The sequence below is a fragment of the Hyperoodon ampullatus genome (genome assembly GCF_949752795.1).
Source record: "Hyperoodon ampullatus genome assembly, chromosome: 20".
Lineage (NCBI taxonomy): Eukaryota > Metazoa > Chordata > Mammalia > Artiodactyla > Ziphiidae > Hyperoodon > Hyperoodon ampullatus.
In genome coordinates this window covers 13,319,427-13,342,625 of record NC_136933.1, presented here as the reverse complement: position 1 = coordinate 13,342,625, position 23,199 = coordinate 13,319,427, and the positions used below count along the sequence as shown (strand labels likewise).

At 42.5% G+C, this 23,199-nt stretch overlaps 1 protein-coding gene across 1 annotated transcript in view; it reads right to left on the bottom strand.

Annotated features, from left to right (window-relative positions):
- The window catches only part of GSR (glutathione-disulfide reductase), a gene marked incomplete at its 5' end in the record, with an annotated part of 44,671 nt that overhangs the window by 16,774 nt on the left and 4,698 nt on the right, over positions 1-23,199 (bottom strand). The window contains 6 exons of the mRNA XM_079726742.1: positions 2,097-2,196; positions 7,340-7,394; positions 10,483-10,630; positions 13,527-13,596; positions 15,478-15,566; positions 18,134-18,160. Coding sequence (XP_079582868.1) covers positions 2,097-2,196; positions 7,340-7,394; positions 10,483-10,630; positions 13,527-13,596; positions 15,478-15,566; positions 18,134-18,160 — 489 coding nt within the window. The remainder of the gene's footprint in view (positions 1-2,096; positions 2,197-7,339; positions 7,395-10,482; positions 10,631-13,526; positions 13,597-15,477; positions 15,567-18,133; positions 18,161-23,199) is intronic.

The window sequence follows — 23,199 nt, the reverse complement described above, 5'->3', positions numbered from 1 at the left end:
TATTTATATATTAGATTCAGGCTACCTATACCTCTGCCTTTCTCCTGCCATCTAATTTGCTGGACATATTCCAGCAATGCAAAATAATACTGACCTATGAAAAACATTCTTCAGGACAAAAATCTCCTGGGGGTTAATTTTAGGATAAGTCTAAAAGCCAAAGAGAAAATCCTCTGGAGTCCACACTGACCAGGATTATCGGTTTCCCTCATCTGCCCCCCTATTTGCTCAAGTACTCAGGAATTTGAGTCATTGCATTTGAGTTGTCAGGGATCTGATAAATGTTCCAAAGGCATTAAATGACTTGCCCAAGTCACACACTTGTTGGGGAAGGCCAGATTCTTAGGGACCAGATTCTTAGGCCAACACTCTTGTTATTGCCCCACACGGTGTCTCTGAAGGCTCCAATACTGTGCCACGACCTAGTGGTGCTCAGTCACGATTAATCAACAAAATACATAAAGCAACACTTAATCAAGTACTGAGAAACATGGAGGCTGCATTTTAGCAGAAAGAATATTGGCCTGGGCTTTGTCAGAATTTCGTTGACTCTCAGTTTTGATATTAATTAGCAGTCATGAAACCTCACTTGGCCTTAATTTCTTCATCTACAAAATGAGGTTCCAGTAGATGAGATGATCTATAAGCTTCTTTTATTATTATTATTTTTTATTGTGGTGAAAAACACATACCATTAAATTTACCAACTTAGGGCTTCCCTGGTGGTGCAGTGGTTAAGAATCCGCCTGCCAGTACAGGGGACAGGGGTTCGAGCCCTGGTCCAGGAAGATCCCACATGCCACGGAGCAACTGAGCGCCACAGCTACTGAAGCCCACGCGCCTAGAGCCTGTGCTCTACAACAAGAGAAGCCACCATAATGAGAAGCCCGTGTATCACAACGAAGAGTAGCCCCTGCTCGCTGCAACTAGAGAAAGCCTGCACGTAGCAATGAAGACCCAATGCAGCCAAAAATAAAATTAATTAATTTAAAAAAAAATTTACCAACTTAACCATTTCTAAGTACGAAGTTCCATGGTGTTAAGTGTATTTACATTGTTGTGCAACCAGAACTTTTCCCTCTTGCAAAACTGAAACTCTGGGGGTGGTGGGGAGGGATAAATTAGGAGTTTGGGATTAACAGATACATACCACTATATATGAAACAGCAAGGACCTACTGTACAGCACAGGGAACTACACTCAATATTTTGTGATAACCTATAAGGGAAAAGAATCTGAAGAATAATATATACATATATAACTGAATAGGTGTGCTGTCCACCTGCAACACAGTATTGTAAATCAACTATACTTCAATAAAAAAACAAAAAAACCTGAGACTCTGTATCCATTAAACGATAACTCCCCATTCCCTTTACCCCCCGTCTCTGGCAACCCCATTTCTACTTTTTGTTTCTATGAGTGTGACTACTCTAGTACCTCATATATGTGGAATCATATAGTTTTTGTCTTTTTGTAATTAGCTTATTTCATTTAGCATAATATCCCCAAGGTTCATCCATGTTGCAGCATGTGTCAGAATGTCCCTCCTTTTTAGTGCTGAATAACATCCCACGGTATGGATATTCCTCATTCTGTTTATCCATTCATCAGTGGACACAGGTTGCTTCCGCCTCCTGGCTATTGTGAATAATGTTGCGATGAACATAGGTGTGCAAATATCTTTGATACGTTTCCTTTTAATGCAAAGAATTTAGTAAATTTTTTGACTGAGTGTTAATAATCCAACACTATCTGATCATATGAAATTGATTTTCAGAATAAGAAATTAACCTGACAGTTTGCTCAATTTAACTAATATTTATATTTAAGGATGTATGTTTTATTAAGGCATGCTACCTACCACTTCATGATGGAAACACCAGCCAGTCTGATCAAATCTAAATCAGTATCATCAACTAGCAGTTGATGGCTGGGAAGGATGTAAGCCCTTATTCAGATGCCTTCAAAGCAGCTCCATGTGGAACAGACCAACCAGCTCCACATGCTTTGCACCCTAGTATTTAATGACAACATAAGAGAAAATTCTCCCTATATTTTAAAAGATTAACATCAAGGAAAAGGATAGAATTTACCTTATCATGCCGTATCATTAGTGATGTCTTAGAACCCAGGGCGGAAAGGATCCCAGCTAGTTCCACAGCAATGTAACCAGCACCAACGATGACACTGCGGCTACCATGAGAGTAGAGGGTTAAGATGGTTAAATAAACTTATTTTAGAATAATTTTAGATTTACAGAAAAGTTTAAAAGATAGTACAGATAGTATACCCCCTGCCCAGTTTTTCCTAAAGTTAACATCTTACATTCATAGCAGCACTATTTGCAATAGCCAAGACATGAAAACAACCTAAATGTCCATCAACAGACGAATGGATAAAGAAGACATGGTACATATATACAATGGAATACTACTCAGTCATAAAAAAGAACGAAATAATGTCATTTGTAGCAACATGGATGCAACTAGAGATTATACTAAGTGAAGTAAGTCAGAAAGAGAAAGACAAATACCATATGGTATCACTTACATGTGGAATCTAAAATACGACACAAATGAACTTATCTATGAAGCAGAAACAGACTCACATAGAGAACAGACTTGTGGTTGCCAAGGCGGAGGGGTTTGGGAAGGGATAGACTGGGAGTTTGGGGTTAGTAGATGTAGAATGGATGGACAAGGTCCTACTATATAGCACAGGGAACTATATTCAATGTCCTGGGATAAACCATAATAGAAAAGATACAAAAAATAATGTGTATGTATGTATAACTGAGTCACTTTGCTGTACAGCAGAAATTAACACAACATTGTAAATCAACTACACTTCAATTAAAAAAAATAAAGTTAACATCTTATAAACCATGGTACAGCTGTCAGAACTGACACTGGTACATTACTGTTGACTAAACTTCAGACTTTATTCAGATTTCACCTGTCTTTCCACTCATTTCCTTCTTCTGTCCCAAGATCCAATCCAGGATAACACAGTAATTTTAAGTAGAAAATATCCTTCTGTAGAATGGAAATATATTTTTAGGTGCTTTAAAAATTCCTTAGCTTCATTTCCTCAGAGAGGAAATAAAAACCCTTTGAAGCCAGAGACGATTCCTTATGCAGAGATCTTCACACCTAAAACTAAAATTGGCACCACAATTTTTTTTTTTTTTTTGCTGTATGTGGGCCTCTCACTGTTGTGGCCTCTCCCGTTGTGGAGCACAGCCTCCAGATGCACAGGCTCAGCGGCCATGGCTCACGGGCCCAGCCGCGCCACGGCATGTGGGATCTTCCTGGACTGGGGCAAGAACCCGTGTCCCCTGCATCAGCAGGCAGACTCTCAACCACTGTGCCACCAGGGAAGCCCCACAATTTTTTTTTTTGCTTGTCCAAGAAAGTCTTTATTTCTCCGCCACTTTTTTTTTTTTTTTTGGCGGTACGCAGGCCTCTCACTGTTGTGGCCTCTCCTGTTGTGGAGCACAGGCTCCGGAAGCACAGGCTCAGTGGCCATGGCTCACGGGCCCAGCCGCTCCGCGTCATGTGGGATCTTCCCGGACCGGGGCACGAACCCATGTCCCCTGCATCGGCAGGTGGACTCTCAACCACTGTGCCACCAGGGAAGCCCTCTCTGCCAACTTTTGGTGGATAATTTTGCAGAGTAAAGAGTTCTATATTGGTGGGTTTTTTTCCTCTCAACTTTAAATATTCCACTCTCGTTTGCATAGTTTCTGAGGAGTTCTAGTAATTCTCATCCTTGCTCCCCTTATAGGTCAGGTGTGTTTCATCCTTCTGGCTTCTTCTAGAATTTTTTCTTTGATTTTCTACAGTTTGAAAATTATATGCCTAGGTATAGTTTTTTGACATTTATCCTACTTAGTGTTCTCTGACCTTCCTGGATCTGTGGTTCGGTGTCTGACATTAATTTTGGGGAAAGTGACAGTCATTATTGATTCAAATATCTCTTCTTTTCCTTTCTTTGGCATCACAATCCTCACCACCGTTATTCTCCTCTGGCTCAGTATTTTCCCTTGACCATTGCTAAATTCTATCAATCTTTGAAATATGATGAAAGGCCAATTTAAGCAAGCCATTTTAACTTGTAGCACAGATCTGCAATGAAACTAGATGCCCTGAATAAATTCTGGTCTAAGAAAGCATCTTAAACAGTAGATAAATGTTTGGGTGAAAGTCTGAGTCCATGGTGGAGAAGCTGAACCCAGCCCTAGAGTAATCGCTGCAGCATACAGAATAAGTGCCCTTCAGCTGGAGCTATCCCTTTCAGGGCTGGAGTTCTCTAAAGCTTCAAACACGCTCCTACCACTGGTGCAATGCTTGGGTAAGAAGAAAGCAATCAGGGAAGAAGAAAGGAAATCTTTCTTTAGTACCTTCTACAAGGTACCTATGTTGTAACTCCCTGCCTTCAGAGGGCTATGGTCTGGATGGAGGATGAGGTATGAACCTGAATGGCTATATATTAGAGGTAAGGATGCTCTTATCCTACAGCCCAGTGTACAAAAAGAGAAATGTCTAGTTTGGAAACTAGGAAATAGCTCTTCTTCCATCTCTACCACCCTCTTTCCTACTATATGTTGACCCCTTTTCCTTTCTTTGCGTCTTCGCTCCTTACTTTCTTCTTTCCTCTCTCCATCTTCTCTTTCTTCCCCAAACATTTCTTATGTAAGTCCTACTTCTGTTAAGCATTGCACTGGACACAATGGGTACTGATCCCTGTCCTTGAGGAATTCCTGAGGGGAAACATGGCCAGGGGTCTGTTAAAGGTCAGAGGGCAACACTTAGTTCCTGCACTCCAGATTCCTGAAAGATGAATAGCTTTGGCAAGGGTTGGGAGAAGTATTCCCAGCAGAATGGATATATGAGAATCACGTGTGAAACGTCTTGGCTTCTTCAGAGAGGAGACAAAAATCTGCAAGGAGCTCAGTGTTTCCCCCTCAGCCTCCACAGGCCCCTGTAGTCCACCTCGTACCACTAAAGTAACCACTGGAAACAATCTTTTTTTTTTTTTTTTTGGTTTTTTAAAAAAAAGGAATTTATTGATTCATGTAACTGAGAAGTCCTGACTTCAGGTATGGCTGCATCTAAGTGTTCCGATGATGCGTCAGGACCTGGTCCCTTAAAGATGCTCAGCTTTGCACTTCACGTTGGCTTCATTCCCAAGCTCTGCATTGTGATACAGAGACTGCCAGAGGAATGAAGACACAGTGGCATGGTCTTAACAAGCTGAAGCTCAGGCTGGGGAGCTGACATCCAGGCTTTTGGAGTTTTGATTTTTTTTTTAATTAATTAATTAATTTATTTTTGGCTGTGTTGAGTCTTTGTTGCTGTGCACGGGCTTTCTCTAGTTGTGGCGAGCGGGGGCTACTCTTCGTTTCAGTGCATGGGCTTCTCATTACGGAGGCTTCTCTTGTTGCGGAGCACAGGCTCTAGGCGCATGGGCTTCAGTAGTTGTGGCTCACGGGCTCTAGAGCACAGGCTCAGTAGTTGTGGCGCACGGGCTTAATTTCCCCGCGGCATGTGGGATCTTCCCGGACCAGGACTCCAACCCGTGTCCCCTGCATTGGCAGGCAGATTCTTAACCACTGCGCCCCCAGGGAAGCCCCTGGAGTCTTGATTTAAAACACCAGTCTTCAGTATATGAAAAACTCAGTAAGTTAGGTAAAAACTGTGAACCAAGCACAATCTCCACATTCTCCTTCTTACCCTCAACGCCTGTTGGTCTTGGAGAGTCTCCAGGAGAGGACGGGGGAGGCTGTGGCTCATCCTGAGGACATAGACACTTTGGCAGCCACACCTGGGAGCCCTCCACCACCTAGAAACAATCTTATATTCTGCTGAGGCCCCAGAGCACTTCTCTTTCCCTCATTACGGCCGTCAGAACCTCTTGTCCCACAATGTTCCACAGACTCCATGCTCCAGCCTCCCCTCAACCATAAGCCCAATGAGGGTAAAAGCTGGATCACACAGCCCAGAGCACATTACCTCACCTATAAATTTGTTCCTTCTTTGATTATTTACTTACTTACCAACATAACAATGATAAAGGAGTCTTAAAAAAAGAAGACAAAAATCATATACCAATTGTTAATTCATTTTCCTATGTTCCCAGAATCTTGTTTATAACATGCATACATTCATTTCTTCAACTTGTAGCACTACCAGCACAAGTTTAATAAATGGTTTAAAAATAGATAATGGACAGATATCTAGAATGAAGCTTCTTTGAGTCCAGATTGAATTGTATCATTTAAACACGATGAGTCATGACCACATTTCTGCATATATTCTCACATGTCTCATATCCTTCACACCTAAAACCAAACAGATCATGAGGAGAGAAAGGCTGCTCTCTAACACGCTGCCCTGTCCCACAGACAGCAAATCTAAAACGCCTGTTTGCTTTTCTCAAAGTCAGAAGATGACCTGGTATGAATGTCTTAACAGGACATTTTCACAGCAGCTATGGGACTGCCAAGACGCCCTCTTGTCCCTGATGAACCACCTGTGGTTCCAGGTGAATTAAGGTAAAGGAACAAGCAGGGATTATTAGTCACCCTCCAGAAAGGCCTTCATGGAAAAGCGCGGGATTAAGACCTCCCACTGCACTGGCAGCGCCCGCTGAGAAAGCAGCAGAGTTGAGCAATAATGACTCCAGGGTGAGTGCTACTCAGAAGGAAATAAAGGCCAAACTCTGGGCTAACAGGGTCCCTCCTCCAGTTCCCAGGTGCCCTATCACATATCATGAGTGAAGGGAGGACCCCTCTAATCAAGGAAGCCTGCAATTGGCAGCTTCTTCAAATTAGAGAAACAATCCTCCTCATTATGTTTTTTCTCTCTGTATTATCTAAATCCATGACAGAAGTCTACTAAGGTTATTAGGACAAACAAGTATAAAGGCCAATTTCAGAAAACCTATTTTTGTGAGACTGGCAGAGCCTTCATTTATCCAGATGCCTCTGTACTAGCTGCTTTGAAGACCAGAATCACTTTAGACACATTATCAACTGAGGCTCTATCAAGTTGAAGAAAGAAAACCGTTTTAGGACTTCAGTGTTTATTCTCAAAACCACCCTGCATTTGATTCTGGTCCTAAAAAGTTTACAATGGCCTCTGACCAAAAGCATGAAAGATTTGAGTCGTTTACTGCGGGCTACTCATGGATGAGATACCCAAGGTCATAAAAAGAGAAGAGGTAGAACAGAATTCTGGAAATTCCTACATTTAATAGTTGGGAAGAGGAGGTGGAAGTGTTGGGAGAAACTGAGGGAGAATGAACATGGGGGTCAGGAAGAAAAGCAGCTTACCTAGGCAACTCTTCCAGCTGAAAAAAACCATCACTGGTTATTCCTAGGCTGGCACCTATGCAGGAAAATGCAATATAGGTCACACAGATGGAGTTTTCTCTTGTAAAATAATCACAACATTTTATGTACGAACCAAACACTTTCTCAGCCATCACACTCTCTGTTTTGACAAGTTCTGTTGAGTCTCCACTTGGGAAGCTGCCCATCAAATCTTCCCTGAGTCAACATTTTTATTTCCTCTGTAGAAATAAGAGTACTGATGACTAAGTGACTATTAAATTTCTTTGAGGAATTAAGATCTCCTCAGCTTGGGACTTCCCTGGTGGTCCAGTGGTTAATAATCCGCCTTCCAATGCATGGGACTCGGGTTCGATCCCTGGTTGGGGAACTAAGATCCCACATGCCTCAACTAAGACCCAATGGCAGACTAATTAATTAATTAATTAATTAAAAAAAAAAAGATCTCCTCAGCTCTCATGAACAGACTCCTTGCTGGCTCGGCTTCATTCTCCCACCCCCACATGGGCTCAGCCTTGGTTCTCTTTTCTCTGCTTTTTTCCTTCAAAGGTTTTAACCAACTCTCCCTTCATTGTGGGAGACTTCCAAATGTGTAGTTCCAGTTTTGACCTTCTCCCCAGGTTCTAGTTCCATATTTCTAACTGTCTTTCTATACCATTTAACTTTGTTTCAAAGTCAGTATTTTCAAAATAGAATTTTTTTTTTTTTTTTTTTTTTGCGGTAAGCAGGCCTCTCACTGTTGTGGCCTCTTCCAATGTGGTGCACGGGCTTTGGACGCGCAGGCTCAGCGGCCATGGCTCACGGGCCCAGCCGCTCTGCAGCATGTGGGATCTTCCCAGACCGGGGCACGAACCCGCGTACCCTGCATCGGCAGGCGGACTCCCAACCACTGCACCACCAGGGAAGCCCTCAAAATAGAATCTTAACTTTATTTCCCAAACCATATCCCTCTCTTGTTTACCACTTCAGATGAAAAGACTACCTTCCATCAATAATCCAAAGTCTTGAGTTATCAATCTGTAATTCCTTCTCTCAACAACGGCCATCTCATCAGTTATTTAAAATACTGCATTTCGCCAAATTCAATGCACAATGATTAAGGACCCATCCTGATTTCAGAGGTGTTGAGTATTTTTTTTTTAATGTGTCTTAGAGTCAATGAAATACACTAGTCGATTCATCCTTCTGTGTCTCTTATGTCTGTCTCCTCCTCCTAGAGCCTGGCACATAGCAGCGGCTTAGTAACTGTCTGCAGAGCTGAACTGAGTATTTCCACCACATTTCAGACGCTAACACTAGCTCAGAACCTATTACCACCTCCTGTACATTCTACTGCAACAACTTGCTAACTGGCCTTCTGCCTCTGTAAATCGCTGTCAGATTAGTTTTCTAAAATTATCACTTAGGTCTTGTCACTACCCCATTTATAAGCTACTAATAACTGGTTTTTGTGAATGACAGAGATTCCTTAATTTGACTTCATAAATGTCCACAACTTGGCCCTAACCTTCTTCCAGTTTCAGTTCAATGTATTTGCTTCCAGATTTCACTGCTAGAAAAGCTGGTTTAATTGACTGAATGTCCTTTAAAGACCTATTTATTACCCACTGGTTCTTCTGGTCTTTCTCTTCTTCGGCACATAGTGCTCAATGTGTAAGCCCTTTTCCCAGGAAGTCTTTTTGGTCCATGACAACTCATGGTAATCCGTCCCACCTCTGAGGACCCCGACCCTCACTGTCTGGCAATCACCTTGGAACACTTACCTTTTATTTCTTTGCATTTGTTTTTATTACATGTTTTCAATGAATAAATGTGTATCTTAAAAAATTCAAAAAGCACCACAGAGCATCTAGTGAAAAGCAGGTCTCTTTCCCAACCCAGAGCTCTGGTCCTCTCCTTGGAGGCAGTTGGCATGAAGGGTTTTGAGTGTCCTTCCAGATATCCTAGTGCATTTGTACAGTCTCCCTGTCTTTTTAAAAAGACATAAACTGTAGCATATTATACACATTGTTCCACACCTTGCTTTCTTTCACTAAACAATCAGTCTTGGAGGTTGTTCCCTATCAAGATATGTATATCCAGGGCTTCCCTGGTGGCGCAGTGGTTGAGAGTCCGCCTGCCGATGCAAGGGACACGGGTTCGTGCCCTGGTCCGGGAATATCCCACGTGCTGCAGAGCGGCTGGGCCCGTGAGCCATGGCCGCGGAGCCTGCGCGTCCGGAACCTGTGCTCCGCAATGGGAGAGGCCACAACAGTGAGAGGCCCGCGTACCGCAAAAAAAAAAAAAAAAAAAAAAAAAGATGTGTATATCCAATCTTACCAACTAAATTTTAAGTTACTTGACAACAGTATCTTCATATTTTTTACAGTAGTTGTTCTTTAGCTTTTGGGGAGTCATGAACCCTTTTAAAAGCTGGTGAAATTTTGTCAATCCTCTCTCCAGAGAGAAAAAAATACATAAATGCATAAACACTCAAAATTTTCCATATAAATTCAGGTTGGTTATGGGTCGTAAGAAGGCAATCCATGGTCATGGATCTTAAGAAGAAGTTGTATAAACTATGATCACCATCCACAAAGACCTTATAATCTAGTTGGGGGAAAAGGTATGGACAATGTTTCCTATGAGAGAAAAAGGCAGTATGTTATGACTCATCCCTGTGTATACAAAGGTAGACAAGACTGTCTCGGAGATTCCTTACTGCTTTACTTTTCTAATTCTTTATATGAGAGAAAAATATGCATATAAGAAGGCTTCATTAGCTGATGAAGTTACATCTTTACAAGATTTCTCTCTCTTAAACAAAACAGTAAATATCTCATGACAAACTGAGGCTGGAAACAATCTCTACTGTGCCGAGAAGGGAAGGATGGGGCTTTTGCTGATTCTTCCCCCTGCGTTACTGTAGTATGTCTGAGCCTGGAGCTGGATGAAATATCTTCCTTTGCCCCGTCACTAGGTACCACTTAGGCCAATTACATTTAGGTTCTGCAGAGACCTTCTTTCACGTGTCCAAGACAAAGAACTGGTACAGGGCAGATCCCCTGGCATGGCTTGTAAGGTGGAAAACAACGGTAAATTCTTTCTGACTATTGTTAACAAGCATATGCCTTTGGAAGACTCACCAGGGATCTGGCTCTCCGGAGGAAGCGAGGGCACACCACCTGTGGCAATCAGGATGTGAGGGGCAGTATACTTTTCCCCATTGACCTCCACTGTGGGCTGGGCATCAGACGTGAATACTGCACGGCCGCGGATGATTTCTATGTGGGACTGGAGAAGGAAGCATGGTAACATTAGCTTAAAAAACAAAGGGGTGGGGAAAGGAAGTACTGGGAGTTTGGGACTAGCAGATGCAAACTATTATATATAGGATGGATAAGCAACAAGGTCCTACTGTAGAGCACAGGGAACTATATTCAATATCCTATGATCAATATCCTATGATAAAACACAATGGAAAAGAACATGAAAAAAATATATATGTATAACTGAGTCACTTTGCTGAACAGCAGAAACTAACACAACATTGTAATTCAATTATACTTTGATAAAATAAAAATTTAAAAAAAAGAAGAAAAAGATTAAAAAATAAAACAAGGGAATTCCCTGTCCAGTGGTTAGGACTGGTCGGGGAACTAAGATCCTGCAAACCGTGTGGTACGGTCAAAAAATACCCAAAAAACAAAAAACAACCAAAAAAACCAAAAAACAAAACAAAACTTGCTGCATCTTCTTACATCCTTCCATTCTCTACTGAGGATTCTGATTTATGGTTTGCTGATGCTAAGACAACTCTCCAGTGTTCGAGTTTCTGCAGAACTTCTGACTGTTAATTGGTACTTAGGTTGGGGGTTGCCATTTGATGCTAGAAGTATGCAGTAAGAAAAAATAAAGGGACTATCTTGGGCCAAAACCCAGAGACTAAAAAAAATATATGCAAGTCATTCCCACAAGGAAGGAGATTACATCTTTGTCCCCAAGAGTTGAAGGAGAAAGCCTTCCTCACTTAGAATGAAAACACACTGAAGAATGACATGTCTGGAGGAAAGAAAAAGAAGGCTGAGAAAAACAAAAGGATTAAGGTGCAGGGAGCTGAGGCCAAAGGGAAATACTCTAGCCAAGGGAGGGAAAAGCAATGTTTCTGTTTTCTCAAACGAAGTGGGGGAAGAATACCACAAAATTACATGACCGTGAAGCTCTACACTAGAGGTGTTGAGAATTCAGACTTGATTTGCTCTTCCTGGCAGCCTCTGTGACCAGGCCTGAGTTTGGACTGCCAGCAAGCTTCTGCTTGCCAGGATACACATACTGGCAAGAAATGTGGGCAACTCACAAGGATAATGGAATCCTGTAAGCGCGATCACAGAATGGAGCGTTTCAACATTTTGGAACACACCTGGTTCTGAATTGAGCTATTTCCTCCTTTCGAATCAGCCCTCCAGGCCTGTTCTGCAGGTGCCCTGCTTAAGCAAGGTGAATCAAGATTGATACCAAAAGACACGAGGCTCCTGAAACACTTTCCTTCAGGAGGTAATGATTTCCTACTGGGTGCTAGACAAAAAGGAGACTGAGTCGAGTGGCAATAATACGGGTAATCGCTTGGGGAAGAAACTGATGAAATTTTTATTTTCATTTCCTAGGATATTTCACAGAAAGTTTCCTATTCTGAATTTCTGGATCGCCTGTGATTCCTTTCCCATAAGGTCATGGTAAATTCTGCTACACACCAAGATTTTTGAGTATTAAAAAATGCTATTTCCTGAGTAATTTTCCTATCTCTTTTGCAAAAGTACTTTAAGCTAGCTCCATTAAAAAAAATTTTTTTTACTTGGGTGTTGTAGTATAGCAAATGGCATCTCATATTCATGTCTAGCCACCTTAAAATCTCTTGAACTCAGTGCACAGGGGTCTGAAGACCAAACACTTTCCCCTTGAATTTGGGGGTTAAGGTCAGAAAATATCACCCTCCAAGAAAATAAACCCAATGAATGATAAGAATTAATATAAAAATTATGAGGTTAGCCATCTGTACAAGTAACTCACCCTAAAAAGTGGTTTATAAACATGTGCTAATGAGATTACAGTGGCCCAAATACCATCCCAAATATACTAATCTAGCATAACCTAAGCTATGTTTTTTGTTTTTTGTTTTTTTTTTTATGCGGTACGCGGGCCTCTCACTGTTGTGGCCTCTCCCGTTGCGGAGCACAGGCTCCGGAAGCGCAGGCTCAGCGGCCATGGCTCACGGGCCCAGCCACTCCGCGGCATGTGGGATCTTCCCGGACCGGGGCACGAACCTGCGTCCCCTGCATCAGCAGGCGGACTCTCAACCACTGCGCCACCAGGGAAGCCCAGCTATGTTGATGTCTCAGAAATTGCAGAGTGAGACTACAAAGACCAATTAAGGGTGCTGGGAGTCACACTGTCAAGAAAAGGGAGAGTTGGGACTTCCCTGGCGGTCCAGTGGTTAGGACTCCGCCCTTTCACTGCCGAGGGTGTGGGTTCAATCCCTGGTTGGGGAACTAAGATCCCATAAGCTGCATGGCGAAGCCAAAAATAAATTAATTAATTAAATAAATAAAAAAGAAAAAGGAGAGTTGGATGGTGCTTCAGTACAGTCCAGTGGAAGAGGAATGACATCAAAGCATGAGGGTGGGAAAAGCCTCAGCACAGCAAAGGACAACATACATTTGCTGAAGGCAAACACACCTTTGCCCAATTTTCCTGAAAACGTCCTTCTGAACCACAACATGGTGTCCTGAGTAGATTTAGCCACCAAGGACGAGGGTGTTCTGAGCAGACGAACTATGGCAGGTTTCCAGCCAGATAATGGTCCTGATTTTAATCCATCAACTGGCACATTGTTACATAACCAGGCTCTTATGTGCTTGGTTTCTGGAACTAAGTGGAGGGTCAGACAGGTGCAGGCAGGCATCAGGTGAGACCTGATTCGCCGACTTAGGCACATACGTCCCACTTTCTGTAGAAATAGAAATGAGACTGGCCTACCGAGTCCGACTTACATTCTTACAGGTCAATATCAAAACCATTAATCACAAAAGAAAAGAAAAGAAACAAGAGATAAATGTAAAGGCTATGTCTGGCCAGATTTGGTTCTTCAGCAGAGAATAGCTTCTTCTCAAAGTTCAAAACCTGGCGTGCTCACCTTGATTAGATTATTCTGATAGATGGTGTTTAGGCGGCTCACGTAGGCATCCCGCTTTTCCTTTATGACCCTGCAATGAAACCGGAGTCAGTACTGAGGATCTGGAGTCTCCTTTCAGTCGTAACTAGGGCCTCTGACCCTGAACACCCCGGAGCAGGGAATCAGACTGTCCATAAGAGCCCTGGGATTGAGTGTCTCTAAAGACAGGCACACCTTCCCCTGTGTCTGTCTGCGTTCCATATGTGCACAAGCCTTATTCTACTCTATGGAGAATGTCCACTTGGCATGCAAGGTTCGTAAATTTCTTTCTGCAAAGAAGGCAAGGAGAGAGCTGCTTTGGCACAGTGCCTAGTATATGGTGGCCACTCATTATTTGCTCAATAAATGAATGAATATGCTAAAATTAAAAAAAAATGTATGGCTAGAAAAGTTTATGGCAGGGAATCCCCTGGTGGTCCAGTGGTTAGGACTCCATGCTTCCACTGCAGGGGGCTCAGGTTCGATCCTTGGCTGGGAACTAAGATCCTGCATGCCACAAGGCGTGGCCAAAAAAAAAAAACGTTTATGGCAGTTCCTTTAAAAGTTAAACACGGGGGATTAAGAGGTACAAACTATTACATATAAAATAAATAAGCTACAAAAATATATTGGACAGCACAGGAAATATAGCCAATGTTTTATAATAACTCTAAATGAAGTAAAACCTTTAAAAGGTGTGAATCACTATGTTGTACATCTGAAACTTACATAATATTGTATATCAACTATACCTCAATAAAAAAATAAATAAAAGGTATAAAACTTCAAAAAAAAAAGTTAAATATAAATTGTCGGGCTTCCCTGGTGGCGCAGTGGTTGAGAATCTGCCTGCTAATGCGGGGGACACGGGTTTGAGCCCTGGTCTGGGAGGATCCCATATGCCGCGGAGCAACTGGGCCCATGAGCCACAACTACTGAGCCTGCGCGTCTGGAGCCTGTGCTCCACAACAAGAGAGGCAGCGATAGTCAGAGGCCCACACACCGCGATGAAGAATGGCCCCCACTTGCCATGACTAGAGAAAGCCCTCACACAGAAACGAAGACCCAACACAGCAAAAATAAATAAATAAATTACTAAACTCCTACCCCAACATCTTCTTTTAAATAAATAAATAAATTAATTAAAATAATAAATTGCCATATGACCCAGCAATTCCACTTCTAGGTATAGTCCCAAAACAACTGAAAACAGGGACTTGTAGACCAATATTCATAGCATCATTATTCACAATAGACAAGAGATGGAAAAAACCTAGGAGTCCACTGAAGGATGAATAAAGAAACAAAGTGTGGTATATAAATATTAGGGAACAGCATTCAGCCTTAAAAAGGATTGAAATTCTGACACATACCACAGCATGCACGAATTCTAAAAGTGCTATGCTAAGTGAAATATGCCAGGCATAAAAGGACAGATGTTGTATAAGGTACCTAGAATAGTCACATTCATAGAGACAGAAAACAGAATAGAGATACCAGGGGTTTGGAGCAAGGGAAGATTGTTTAACAGGTACACTGTTTCTGTTTGGGATGGTGGAAATCTGGAAATGGATGTTGGTGATGGCTGCACAACACTATGAATATACCTAATGCCACTGAATCGACAACTTTAAAAGGGCTAAAATGAACCTTTCATGTTGTGTTGTGTATTTTAAAACCACTTTATTGATGTATGACTGACATACAAAAAGCTGTACATATGTAATGTATCAACTTGATGAGCTTAGAGATAAGTATATGCACGAGTATGTCATCACTGCAATCAATGCCAAAAACATATCCATCACCTCCAAAAGTTTATGTTATATACATTTTGGCACAATAATACACCCTCAAAAAATGTATGGCTTACTTCACTATGAAAGAAAAAATGTACGTTTGTCAACAGAGCCCTCTCAGCGTTTACACTTACCGCCAGCTGAATTTACCCTCACAGCTTTGAAAGCCATAATCAACGTGGTCATGCATGAATTCAGAGTGGACAGCTGTGTTCCACATTACCTATAGGAAAAAGTACCCAGGACAGTAGTGCATGAGTCCAGAGAAAAAAGAGAAATTTTTTTCTACAGAAAGGTAACTATATAATAGTAGATAAAGATACTGACCTTTAAATTACAAACAAAACTAAACATTTTAAAAGAAAAACTTCAGAAATATGACCAGATGGATTTCATAGTGAGACTTCTGAAATGTTGGGGGAAATTACTTCTACTGTTGAATTCCGCAGTTTATATACTCTGTAAAAGCAGAATATTATATGTCTCACAGTTCTTCCATTCAAATTTACTACTGCTTACGTTCATTTTAAGTTTCAAATTTCTTTAAGCCTTGCCTTCTGTGCTCAACTTAAGAAATGGAATTGCATCTGTAACTTTAAGATTTAGACGGAAACTATTAGATAAAATTGAGCACTGGAAACTTTAAGAAAATGGATTCCTATTAACTACAAACATGTCCCTGTAAGGATATATGTAATCAGACATCTGGAACTCAAAGGTTAGATGCGTCTCCTGTGGGATGTAGCCTATAATCTGTAAACCAACTGATCATCATGAGAACTGAACTGAAATTGGCATCCAGAACTCCAGATGACAAACTACCATCTTCTTTGTTAGACATGCCAGAGACATGACTTTTTTTTTTTTTTTTTTTTAATTTATTTATTTATCGCTGTCTTGGGTCTTCGTTGCTGTGCGCAGGTTTCTCATTGCGGTGGCTTCTCTTGTTGCGGAGCACGGGTTCTAGGCGTGCGGGCTCCAGTAGTCGTGGCACACGGGCTCAGTAGCTGTGACTCGGGGGCTCTAGAGCGCAGGCTCAGTAGTTGTGGCACACGGGCTTAGTTGCTCTGTGGCATGTGGGATCTTCCTGGACGGGGGCTCGAACCTGTGTTCCCTGCATTGGCAGGCAGATTCTTAACCACTGCGCCACCAGGGAAGCCCCAAGGCTTTTGACAAGCCTTTGATTCCTTCTTTGTACCTTCCTCCCTTTATGCCTAAAGAAGAATAAATTCATGACTGTGCTCGATTCTTTTAACTGAGGTGCAGTTCTATCAACTGCTTACCACAATGGTATCCAAATACTGTCCTCAGAAACATCATTCAAGCAACTTGAGAAATTCAGTTTTAGAGTGGCCAGGAGATACCCAACGCCACATGATATATGATTTTAACTTGGATAATTTATAGGGAAATAGATTTCTGTTTAAAAACAAAAACTACTAACATCAAAATAAAACAAAAAATCCCATGATAATCTTGACACGTCTTTCCAGGAGAAAAACTGTTCTTGTCTTCCTGGGAAAAATTGATTCAGAGATGCCCTGGAGCAGGTGAAAGACCAGATGGCTTGAGGCAAACACCTCACTCCGTGCAAAGTCACCCAGTTAACCAGAGCCACATGTAGGAGGGGCATCCATCCATCTGCCACCATCATCTACTTGGTCTTGGTCATATCAGCACTTGGGCTTACAGTGGGGTATAAACTTTTTTATTTCCTGGCTGGATCTCCCTATTCAGAAAAAGTTATCCCCTGCAGATGGATAGTGCTTTTCTTTTACATCATGACTATGAACATTTTGTTGGTCTTTGCTCCTTCCAGACCATCAGAAGTTGGAGACCAGACACTGTGTTCCATTCCTGGTTATCTCCCCTCTGTGTTCCCACAGGAACTTTGTCACTATGGGAACTTAGCCACAAGGTTCATGGCCAGGATGAATTTCCTTTGTATATATGATGCAATTTGTATCCAAGAGCTAGTATTTCTGTGGTTATCTCTCCAGCAGCCCCTCCCTCCTTTCTTCCTGGCTGAAAATGCCACTCACTTGCCCATTCTCCCTTGCAGGGGTAGCTCATCATGGCCAGGAGAATCTAAAGCAATCTGCAGGGGCAGTGCTGGGTGAGGACATCCTGCCTGAAGCTCCACGAGCTATCCTGTGGCCATGAGGGGGCAGGGGTTACCATTGACCATACACCTAGGATACCAGAGCGGAAAGATGGAGAGAAGCCAGGGTTCTTTCAGATATCCTTAAGTGCTAAGCCAATCTCAGAAGCTGCCTATCTCCAGGCATCTTTATTTTTTCCTCCAGCCTTCTTAATAAATGATATTTAAAAACACAAATAAAAACTATCCTATTGGGCTTCTCTGGTGGCGCAGTGGTTGAGAATCTGCGTGCCAACGCAGGGGACACGGGTTTGAGCCCTGGTCTGGGAAGATCCCACATGCCACGGAGCAACTGGGCCCGTGAGCCACAACTACTGAGCCTGCGTGTCTGGAGCCTGTGCTCCGCAACAAGAGAGGCCGTGATAGTGAGAGGCCCGCGCACCGTGATGAAGAGTGGCCCCCACTCGCCGCAACTAGAGAAAGCCCTCGCACAGAAACGAAGACCCAACGCAGCCAAATAAATTTAAAAAAACAACAACTATCCTATTGTTTAAGCCCTTTTAGTAGCTTTCTCAGTTATTTTTTGCAGCAAGAATTTTAACTGGCACATTTGAAAACATCCTTACTCTGATGATGATTTACCAAATATGTCAAACGAGTGTGGAAGGAAGGAGAAGTAAAAGTTCTACCTTCTTGGGTACACATCCAACATTCACCTAGAGAAAAAATAAAAAGGACATATTTTAAGATTATTAAACTCAAACCATCAAACAAACATGCACGAGATGAAGCCCAAGCATCAACCCAGGAGACTTCCTTGAGTTCTAAGTCACACTCTACAGCTACTTCCCTTTTTTTTTTAGAGTTGGGAAACATAGGAACATTACTTTCCTTGTATGAGGAGGCAGAGAAGTTTACTTATGAGCATTTTCTCAAGAAAAGCAGTTGAGAGAGGAGGAGGAGGAGGGGGAGAGGAGGGAAAGGGAGGAAGGGAGGGAGGGAGGACCATTCCATTTCCGGGGGAGGGGGGATGCCCTGCGGGGACGGTAATAGGTCAGGAGGTGGCCAAAGCCTGAGCTTGCACAGGTCCAAAGGAACAAAGCAGAGAGAAACAGCAGCACGGAGGTGAGAGGGCCCACTAGCTGAATAAAGGCAACTGAACCATTTGAGCAACTGTCCTAGAGGATTTCTGGGAAACTTACCATGGCCTATGCTGGGTAAAACACCCAGAATGTCCCCTTTGAGAAAATCTCTAGAGGAAAACTACATTATTTTTCAAGATCAAAGGACAACTGATGAATCAATCAGTAAAGTTCATCCATGCTATTATCTAGCTAGCTAGCTATTTATCTATCTCCATGCTTATATACTTGTTAGAGATAGACACAAACTTGACGCTTAGCCTTCTGGCAGCCTATACACAAAGAAAAACACAAATAGTTGTAAGATTTCCCGTAAAAACTAGACAGCTGTTTAAGAAAATAACTATTCATACCCCTTAGACTAGAAAAAAATTCCTTGCAACAGTCCTTGTAAACTGTGATGTATATGTTTATACACACATTTTTGTTTACATTTGTTTTTTCCTTTTGATCACATCCTAAAATAACTTGGAAAAAAACTGTGGTTAAGAGTAAGACTAATTAGAATTTAGACAATGACATTGTACTATAATTATGTAATATGATAAACATCGCTAAATGGGCAATCATAGTACAACCTATAAATGAATCAGAGTAATACACTGTATGCCATAAACTTACACAATGTTACATGTCAAACTTATACAATTAAAAAATATTTTTTAAAGAGTAAGACTGATTAAAACTGCACATACCATTTGGCACATACCATTAGAACTTAGCAATTCTAAATTTAGGAATTTATTACACAGAAAGAGTCACATGTTATGTTCAAGCATCCAAAGATACATGTATAAGGATGTTCCCTGTAGTGCTGTCATAGTGAATAACTGGACACAAGTTAACTACCCTTCAGTACGGAAGCATTATTATAGGGAAATTATTGTACACTGAGCCTATGGAATACTCTGCAGCCGTTTAAAAGGACACAGTAGATTTCTATTTACCGTTACAGAAGGGGTTCTTAGGATGTTAGGTGACAAAAAGAAAGCTGCAGAACAATTTGTTCTGCATGTTCCAATCTGCATTATATACATTTGCAAATGTACACATACCTTTAAACAGTTTGAGCAAATATTCCATGTTCTTAACAGTAGTCATCTCTGGGGAGGGAGAAAACTTTCATATTTCACTCTAAATACTTTTTATAATGTCATTCATTACTGTATAATTCATTTAGACCAAGAAATAAACCAAAATGATTTTATCTGGGTAGTGGAATTTAGATGGGCGACTCTTCGATCTCTCTTGTCTATTTTCAATATTTTTTATAATACAATTATTTTTTTTTATATGGAAACAAATGCCTTCTAGACATAACTTATGTCAGGTGCCTGTAAGCTCTGTGGATCATGACCATAAGGAAAGAGGCAGGCTCTCTCGGTGTCTAAAGAACACAGGTCTGGTTTCAAGTGTATGACTAACGTTAGTTTATTTTTTAGAAGTTTCTGAACTTTTTAACTCGTGACCATTCATTCATTCAGAAGTACTGATGAAGTGCTCACTCACTGCTGCCAGGCATTATGCAACACAGAGCACCCAGTGGATATGGTCCCTGCTCTCATGGAGCCCACCATCCTGACCTGGGAGAGGTGCTCAGCCTATCCAAGATGCTGGCTCAAGAGGCAGCAGCAGAATCAGCCATATTCCCTAAAATTGCCAAGTCTTCGGCCAGAAATCAGAGGAAGAAGGTGGTAGAAAATTGTGAGCTTCGGGGGCTGGAGAATCTGTATTCCAGCACAGCACACTTTGGGTCCGGGGGCTATGGCTGAATGGAAGCCTTTGACCTTGAAGTACTCCTCCTATTTTGGCAGCTCCTAGTGATAAGCCTCCAGGGTTTCCAACGGTTTCAGAAACCTCAAACACTTCAGCACAACACAACTGATTATCAGATGCCTCTTTGACTTGGAAGGGAAGAAAAGAACAATTCTGTTACCTACAAAGCTGGGGAAGCCGGGGTGGAGAGCTCTGTGCAGTCCTGTTCAAGCCTCCTTCTCGCTTTCCAGCTGAGGTTGCATTAGGTTGTCAGAAAGAGAGCACGGGCGTAGAGTCAGACAGACAGGAGTTTGAATCCTCCACTTCCTGGAAGTGGGTGGGTAGCTTTCTAAACCCCTCTGGGCTCAGTTTCCCATTCCATAGAATAGGAATGATAATACTTACATTCCAGAGATTTTGAGAAGATCAGAGATAATGTACGTAAAGCACCTCTTTTCTAATTCATGATAGGTGTGATGATGCCACTGACCCCTCTGAATTATTCCTGCAGTCTGCCAGCTCCCCATGTGTACAAAAGCCATATGGCAAACAGAGGAGATAAATTCCCCGGTGGCCGGCTCTCTTTCAGAAACAGATCAACAGATGGCAAAGAAAGCTTGCCTTCCAGAATGGGGCACTAGGGTCACGGGCTGTCAGGGCTCTGACCTCCCAGGAGTGCACACAGCTAAGACGTGCAGCATACCACGCTTTCCACCTGGCAAATCCCCCTGCAGAGCCCGCATTCTCTAGGTGGGCACTCACCAACAATAAGCCATAGGAACAGAGACACCCAGTGCCAGAGAGATTCCTGCACCTCTGCCTCCCTCTGCAAACTGATGGTCCATCTCTGAGAACTCCCTCTTCCAATCTAGTGCTCAGAATCCTTCCGTTCCGTCGGCCTGCCAGCACTGGTTCACAGTGAGGACAGGGGCCTCTCCAAACAGGGACAGAACATGTGAGGAGTCTGATGACACCTGTGGCAAAATTCAGAGGTTCTCCACTTCCCTAGGGCTGGCCCTCTTACCTCCAATTCTGCCCAGATAAGTAAAAACCGCACACTGCCCATGTCACTGGTTAATTTACAGCCTCATCTGTCAAGAATGTCACCTGTGCTTAAGTAATAGGAAGCTTCCTTCCTCTGGTTTCCCCCTTTCTGTTCCCCATCACAGAGTTGCCTAATGGTTCCTATCTAGTTCAGGGCTGATATGAGGAAGGAGCACTTAGAAAATGACCAGGCAGGGCTTCCCTGGTGGCGCAGTGGTTGAGAGTCCGCCTGCCGATGCAGGGGACACGGGTTCGTGCCCCGGTCCAGGAGGATCCCACATGCCGCGAAGCGGCTGGGCCCGTGAGCCATGGCCGCTGGGCCTGCGCGTCTAGAGCCTGTGCTCCGCAACAAGAGGCCGCAATAGTGAGAGGCCTGCGCACCGCAATGAAGAGTGGCCCCCGCTTGCCGCAACTGGAGAAAGCCCTTGCACAGAAACGAAGACCCAACACAGCCAAAAATAAATAAATAAATTAATTAATTAAAAGTTTGAAATATTGCGAGAATTACAAAAATGTGACAAAGAGACATGAATGAGCAAATACTGTTGGAAAAATGGTGCCAACAGATGTGCTCACTGCAGGGTTGCCGCAAACCTGAAGATTGTAAAAAAAAAAAAAAAAAAAAAAACAGAATCTGCAAAGTGCTATGAGTTATGCCTATATTTACCTTTTTGGAGACTCCCAAAAACTGAACTTGAAAATTAACTCATGTATTTTTCTGCTCTCAGAAATTACTTAATCGCAGTAGGTAATAAAAGATTATTTTTAATTGAATCCTAGAAAAACATGATTTCTTTCAGTTTTCCTTTTTTAATGCCTAACCTAATACTATTATAATTTTTTGCCTGATCCAGAAAAATAAAGAGTAATTTAAGAGTGGAATCTGGGCCTTCCCTGGTGGCGCAGTGGTTACGAATCTGTCTGCCAATGCAGGGGACATGGGTTCGAGCCCTGGTCTGGGAAGATCCCACATGCCGCGGAGCAACTACGCCTGTGCGCCACAACTACTGAGCCTGCACTCTAGAGCCCACGAGCCACAACTACTGAGCCCACGTGCCACAACTACTGAAGCCTGCACGCCTAGAGCCCGTGCTCCACAACAAGAGAAGCCACTGCAATGAGAAGCCTGCGCATCACAACGAAGAGTAGCCCCCGCTCACCACAACTAGAGAAAGCCCGCGCGCAGCAACGAAGACCCAACACAGCCAAAAATTTTTTTAAAAAGTGGAATCATGTCGGGGACTTCCCTGGCAGTCCAGTGGTTAAGACTCCATGCTTCCACTGCATGGAGCACAGGTTTGATCCCTGTCGGGGAACTAAGATCCCACATGCTGCATGCGGTGTGTCCAAAGAAAAAAAAAGAGTGGAATGTTATTAGAGCTACACCTGCCTCTTGGCCTAGTTTACCCATCAGAAGTTTAGTAGCAGTACTGGCTCTCACTGCTTATTTCACTCTGAACTTGAGGGGATCAGAATATGCCACCCCAAAACATGCTCCTTTGACATAAAAATTATTTTGAGGTGAAGACAATTAAGAAACAGCAGACACAGGAGGAACTCTGCTCTCCCCCTTTCTACCTAAAAGCAAAGCTTAAATTTCCCTTTATGAAGGTGTTTCCCACCCTTATCCTGTACCAGCAGCAGAAAAACCCTTATCACTGGAGATGGAAAGGTAGCACTGAGATGAATCTGCACAAAAAAACCTTATTAAAGTAACCCTTATCTTCCATTAGTTTTCCCCCATATATTTACCTTCCCACAATTTACCTCCTCTAGAAGCCCAAACCCCCTTTCCTTTGTCTAGTCACTTTTCC